The 6,808-nt window shown below is 46.4% G+C and overlaps 1 protein-coding gene across 1 annotated transcript; it reads right to left on the bottom strand.

Moving 5' to 3' along the window:
- Window positions 1-819: 819 nt before the first annotated feature.
- LOC122753290 (beta-1,3-galactosyltransferase 2-like) lies at window positions 820-1,851 on the bottom strand. The gene has a single exon (XM_044000678.1). The coding sequence runs from the start codon at window positions 1,849-1,851 to the stop codon at window positions 820-822; it is 1,032 nt and encodes a 343-aa protein (XP_043856613.1).
- Between the last annotated feature and the right edge of the window lie 4,957 nt (window positions 1,852-6,808).

Below are 6,808 nucleotides of genomic sequence, written 5' to 3'. Positions count from 1 at the left end.
TGACTGGGTGTGTTAGGGCAACAGTCTTCTGCTATTAGAATAGCAGAGCTTGCTCAATCTCCTATAAACAAGAGATCACACCCAAGCTGAGAATTTCAGATAGTCAGAAGCTCCACAATCTCATGCCCAATGGAACCATGCCTGGCAGCAGCAAGCTGGGACCTTGACACTAGGAGAGCTACATGAAAAGTTAGCCCTTTGAGATCAACCAGGATCAACACACAGCTGAGCCTAAACACCCACACCATGGAGCAGACCCAGTGGAATTAGCTCAATGACATCATCAGAGACTTCATTAGCCCTGTCACACTACTTCCACACATGTGCTCTGGCCACATGTGTTCCTACATGTCTGCCTTTCCACACTTGTTCCTTGTGAGTCTCAGGTTGTTTGGAGGACATTTTTTATTGCCAGTTTTCTTACTAATCTATTTCATTAAATGGAATCCTGCCCTTTGATGGACTAGTTGAAGTTGTTGGAGGGGGCTTATCAGCTATGGTCCTTGTAAGCTATGGATACAAACACACAGAGTACCTTGGATCACCTTGTCTCAGGCACTCTCTGTGAGAGTCGAGGTACCCCAAAGTATAACTCTGGGCTTCCCCATCAAGGGATTCAAGTAGGTTCTGGGAATGCTGTAGAGTATGCCAAGTGGGTATGACTGGGGGGAGGGTCTGAATTTGTATTCATATCCACGGGATCCAGGGTCTTACACGTCCCAAAAGCAAATCCTGGAAAATGTTCAGTGTCAGACGGGGCCAGTGACTATTGTCTTTGTCTGACCAGAGTGAGGGGAAAGGGGAGTATGCTTCAGTCCTTCATTCCATGGGACAAGTATCATTGACTGCCTGGAAGTCTGGCCATAACTGCAGCAGTTCTTGGGGCTTGAAATGGTGAACCAGGGCGAGTTGATGGAAAGCACAGTGTTCATACTCCTGCCGGATGATCGAGAAGGCATCAGGGGGGGCAGGGGTTGGTCTTATCCCCAGCTCCTGGATGCACAACCCAATAAACACATCCTCCAAGTAGATAGCTTTGACTCTCTGGGCCATAGCCAGGACCCTAATGGCCAAGGAGACAGATAGCACGTAACCCGGGCCCGCACAGTACACGGGGTACTTTTCTTGGGGATACAGCTCAGGGGGCATGTACCACTTGTCATCCAAGCTCCGCTGGGGTTCTGAGTCAAGGTAGATGTAACCTGTGATAAAGTTTGGCTGTGTGGGTCGCTCGGGATGCAGCACCTGATGCACCAGGAAGCTTGGGTTTAAGAAGACATCACTATCTACCTTGAGCACATACTGGGCAGTAGGACAGTACTGGGCCATCCACTCCAACCCCATGAGGACCTTGAGAGTCAAGTTGCGGTATGTATCCAGGAAGCCCACCTGGAGGAGATCCCCATGCTCCCTGTCCTCCTCCTCCAAGAGAGCCTGAATTTCTTGAGCAAAGAGGGGTTGGGGCAGGCCAAGAACAAAGAGGCGGCAGATGGCCACATTAGGCACCAAGGTCTCATTGCCCCATGTTTGTCGGATGGCTTGGCGCACTCCCACATCCTGGGGCTGGGTCATCACCAGCATGAGCAGGAAGGGGGCACCTCTGGGACCAGCACACTTCTCAGGATGATTGAACAAGAAGGGGTAGGGATAAGGATAATTCGGGTCCAAGGGGTGTGGCGTCTGAGCTTGCCACTCAAATTTCCTCAAAGAGATCTTTGGGGATGGAGGCCTCAGATTCATTGAAGATGTCCAGGATTCTAGCAACTGACCCGCCAGCAAAACCAGCAGCCCTAAGAAAACTGTGCCCAGCAGAGCCCCCAGCACCAGCCGTCGCCTTAATAATAACTTCATGGCACCAGTGTCCTGGGCAGAGAGGAACGAGAGGCCAGGTCAGTGATGGGTTACACAGAGCACTTATGCCCGCCGGGATCTCCATGCCTCTTTAGGCAAGCTGTTTTCTGGTGTAGGGGACCTGGATTTGTACATCTGGGAGCACTAAGAGAGATAAGAGCTGGAGAGAAGGGCATAAGGGTCCCCCACATATGCTTTGTGCCAGGCCAGCCACCAGTCTGGCTAGGTCAGCAGAGAGAGGGGGATGGGTAAGAGGGGTCTAGGAGCCTGCACTGTGTAGGGGAAAGGGTCCTGGGTCCTGGTCCCAGGGGTGTCACTGATGCATTATATGGCCTTAAGCAAATCCTTTTCCCCCTTGGAACTTAAGATTTCCCCATCTATGAAACAAAGCACTTAAATAGATACCCCTGTGATTGTTGTTTTGTGAGAGAAATAGACTGAGGGTTGCAAGGAACCCAGGGTGCCAATATGGGAGCAGTTTGCCACAGCTGATTGTGCCAAAGTTGTTGGGCGGGTGAAGGCAGTGGGAGGCGGGGGGAAGGGGGGAAGGGGGGAAGGGGGGAAGGGGGGAAGGGGGGAAGGGGGACCTTACTTGTTCCCTATACTGAGAACTGTGTTGTGAAGAATAGAAATTATAGGTGGAATTTGTCCTAGTTTCCTAGAAGGAGTACTGTCTTCCTGAATTCTTCCGTGTCTAATGATCTCATCCTTCCCTCCCAGTCCCAGCCAGAGCCCCAACCCCAGAGACACAAGAAAATGGGTTCACTCCTGGGAGACAGGATCTGGACCCAGAATTCTGGTCTTTAAAAACCCAAAGCCTATGCTTTTGAGCTTTTTTGAAAGCCTTCTCTCCATTCTTTCCTGCCTTGAGTCCAGCTCTGAAGTCCCAGTTTCCCTTCCTAGGGTGATAGAAGGCAGATTCTTGAGTTGTTGCTATCAGAAGACCAGAACTGGTCCGAGGAAGGTCCCTGCCCCTGGTCACCCCTGGTCCATAGCCCCAGAATCAAAGCTTTTCTTTAGTGTAAAGGGAGACAGATTCAGTGACATGCAAATAGCAAGTTCTTGATAAATGCTTCTTGAATTAGAATCTTCCCCTAAGAAACCCAGGGGCCTGGCTTCGAGATGGTCTCCAAGCTTCCTTTGCCTAATTCCCTCCCTTTATTTCCCCTCCCCTCTAGCCCAGATGGGTTGAAGTCCTCACCCTCTTCTCTGGCTGAGTCCTGGGATGCAGTGGCACAGGAGGACAACTCAGAGGGAATGTCAGATACCTGGTCAGGGAGGGACAGATATGGGAGGAGTATACAAGTGGAAAGGGGAGGGCACCTGCCTGGCTGCCTAACTTACTTGAAGTACTGGGTGGGGCAAGTCACCTAGGCAACAGGGAAGGATGGCCAACCTGGCCCTGCCTGGCACTCTTCTGATTGGAACTCTTAGGTGAGAAACTGACCATTAGCAGTAGCTGAAGCCAGATATCCCAATTTCCAGCAAAAGTTGCCCCTGGGAATATGGCGGGGGGGGGGGGGGGGAAGTAGAATGGGAGAGGGGCTGGGTGGTTTTATCAGGACTAACTAGAAAGGAAAGCTAGAGGGGAACAAGGTATGGAATTATAATAGTAGTTCACATTTTTATGTTTTAGACTTTACATACATTTTCTCTATGACATTGGCCTCTACCTAGAGCTCTTTTATCCTTCCCCAAACCCTTGAAAGTTGGTGCAGTAATTATCCCCATATTACAGATGAGGTTGACAGGTTAAGTGATTTGACCAAGGAGACACAAGCAGTGCCCGAGGCCAGATTTGAACTCAACTCTTCCTGACTTCAGGTCTCACTTTAGCCATTGTGCCTGCTGGCTTTACTTATTTCTATGTCCTGTAGTTTCCAACTCAGATGGGGCCAGCCAGGAATCAAAGAATGTGAGTGGGAGGGGGGAGAAGGTCACCAGAAATTATCCAGAACTGTGAACACAATGGAACTGTTGCAAATCATACTTCTTTGGACACCATGTTAAAGCCACCCACCAGGGGACCACACTGGGCATCCAGTACATGCTAAAGAAGCACAATGGAGAGAGAATATGTGGCATGAAGCTAACCATGCAGAGTCAGGTGGGAGGGAGGAGTCACTCTGCCTCTGACACAGAGTTGGGCTATTCTGCCATGTCTCCCAGTCACCTGAGGGTCCACAGTTATTGTTGCCTCACTCCACTTTGCATCTGCTGCTTTGTCTGGTTTCACTTCCAAGGAATAAATTGCCCCCACATCAGGTACCTCCCAGTATCACCATTCTAACTTTTCCTGCCTCTTGTTGCCTCTTTTCCCCCATTAGACTGTAAGCTCCTTGAGGGCAAGGACTATCTTTCTTTTTATTAATTGTATCCCCAGCACTTAGCATATTGCCTGGTACATAGTAGGACCTTAATGTCTATTGGATTGTTTAGATACCCAAGACCACTGCACTCAAACCTGCCAGAGCCTAGATGAGGAAGGAACCAGAAGAAGTATAGCAGAAAATTAAGAATATTCTGGGAGTAGGGTACAAGTGGAAAGGAGGAAAGATAGCAAGTCATTGTCCCACGGAGGGAATGAGACACCTTTTGACATTGAATCCTTTGTTAATATTCCCACTATACATGTTAAAATTCCTACGTCAAGCAGCAAATGTATTCTAAATTATAATGCAAATGTATTTTCCTTTTGTGTCACATGAAGTTGAGAAGGAGACAAGAATCTGAATGGGAAATGGGGACAAAATACAAGGCAATCTGTGATCAATTTATGAAATTCTGGATATTTATGATTTTACATTTTAAACCCCAGACTAAGCTGAGTTAGAAACCTCAGCCAAAGCACTGGGAGGCAGGGAATCCAACAGGCTCCTGGACACGAGTGCACATCCATCTGTTTTTCCTCTTCTGGTGCCCAGAATAGTGGAATCAATTCACAGCTCCATCAATCCTGGAGTTGTGTGCCTGTTTCCTCCCAGTCCCTTCAGCATTGATTATTTCTGTCTTCTGTCATCTTTGCCAGCTTGATGCACATGAAATAAAACCTCAGAATTGTTTTCAACGTGTATTTGTGTTATTATACAGGGCAGGTGCTTTGGCAAAGGAGGCAACTACCTGCAGCAACAATATCAGCACTTCACATGCAGGTATGGAGTGGGGGGAACCAATCCTCTATAAGAACGTTTTATGAATGCATGGAGGCAGGAGATATAGTTCAGGGAAGTTAGTTGTCCAATTTGGTAGTAATGTGATGGGTATGAAGAGGAGCTGTATAAAATAAGTCTGAAAAAGTATGTAGAAGTCAGATATCTGAATTTAATGGCAGTGAGAGTGGCAGGACAAAAAGGCCAGAGAGTAGTGTACTTCAAGTACTTTGGGAAACCTTGGTTAAAAGAGAGACAGGACTAATGATTAGAGAGATGCAAATTAAAACAACTCTAAGGTACCACCTGACACCTATCAGATTGGCTAAAATGACCAAAAAAAGAAGATAATAAATGTTGGAGAAGCTGTGGGAAAATTGGAACACTAATTCATTGTTGGTGGAGTTGTGAACTGATCCAACCATTCTGGAGAGCAATTTGGAATTATGCCCAAAGGGCGATAAAGCTGTGCATACCCTTTGACCCAGCAATTCCACTTTTAGGTCTTTTTCCCAAAGAAATCATGGAAAGGGGAAAGGGACCCACATGTACAAAAATATTTATAGCTGCTCTTTACGTGGTAGCAAGGAATTGGAAGTTGAGGGGGTGCCCATCAATTGGGGAATGGCTGGACAAGTTGTGGTATATGAATACAATGGAATACTATTGTGCTGTAAGAAATGATGAGCAGGAGGAGTTCAGAGAAACCTGGAGGGTCTTATGTGAGCTGATGATGAGTGAGATGAGCAGAACCAGAAGAACACTGTACACAGTATCATCAACATTGAGTGTTGACCTACTATGATGGACTATATTCTTCTCACCAATGCAATGGTACAGAAGAGTTCCAGGGAACTCATTTTAGAAGAGGATCTCCAAATCCAAGAAAAAAAAAAAAAGAACTGTGGAGTATAGATGCTGATTGAACCATACTATTTCTTTTGTTTTGGGTGCTGTTGGTTTTTTTTTCTATTTTGAGGTTTTGCATTACTGCCCTGATTTTTTCTCTTATAAGAGGATTAACGCAGAAATAGGATTAATGTTATTATGGATATATATGTGTGTGTATATATATATATGTATATGTATATAGATATATAGATATAACCTATATCAGATTACCTGCTGTCTAGGGGAGGGGGGAGGGAGGGGAGGGAGGGGAAAAATCTGAAATTGTAAAGCTTGTATAAACAAAAGTTGAGAACTATCTTTACATGTAACAGAAAAAATAAAATACCTTATGTGTAAAAAAAAAAGAGAGAGAGAGAGGAAAGAGTCAGGGATGATTTTTTTTTTTTTTAGTGAGGCAATTGGGGTTAAGTGACTTGCCCAGGGTCACACAGCTAGTAAGTGTTAAGTGTCTGAGGCTGGATTTGAACTCAGGTACTCCTGACTCCAGGGCCGGTGCTCTATCCACTGCGCCACCTAGCCACCCCAAGGATGATTTTAAGGTTACAAATCTGAGTACATGGGAGGGCTCTGAGATCCTCAACAAAAATAACGGAGTTTACCAAAGGGGTGGGTTAAAGAGGGGAAGTTGAGTTCTTTGTTGGACAGGTTGACTGTGAGATGAATATCATCAACATAGTCCTGGCAACAGCCTCTATTTTCTGAGAAACAGCTTAGCTAAATTCAGAGAGGTTCATCACCAATAGTAGCTGGCCATTTGGTGAAGAGTCTTTTGGCCATGGCAACCCATAAACAAAGAAAAGCATAAAATGGCTTCAAGTCCAGTGTGGTTCTACCCTGGCTTCTGCAGAGATGGAAGCAGAGGGGAAGAAAAGGGCATGACAAGAATCACACAGTTT

The sequence above is a fragment of the Dromiciops gliroides genome, chromosome 1, assembly GCF_019393635.1.
Source record: "Dromiciops gliroides isolate mDroGli1 chromosome 1, mDroGli1.pri, whole genome shotgun sequence".
Lineage (NCBI taxonomy): Eukaryota > Metazoa > Chordata > Mammalia > Microbiotheria > Microbiotheriidae > Dromiciops > Dromiciops gliroides.
Note: the sequence above shows the minus strand (reverse complement) of the source record. Positions and strands in the feature narration are given on the sequence as shown.

Excerpts from the sequence above, each read along its gene's own strand:
- LOC122753290 (XM_044000678.1), bottom strand. The coding sequence starts at position 1,851 with ATGAAGTTATTATTAAGGCGACGGCTGGTGCTGGGGGCTCTGCTGGGC.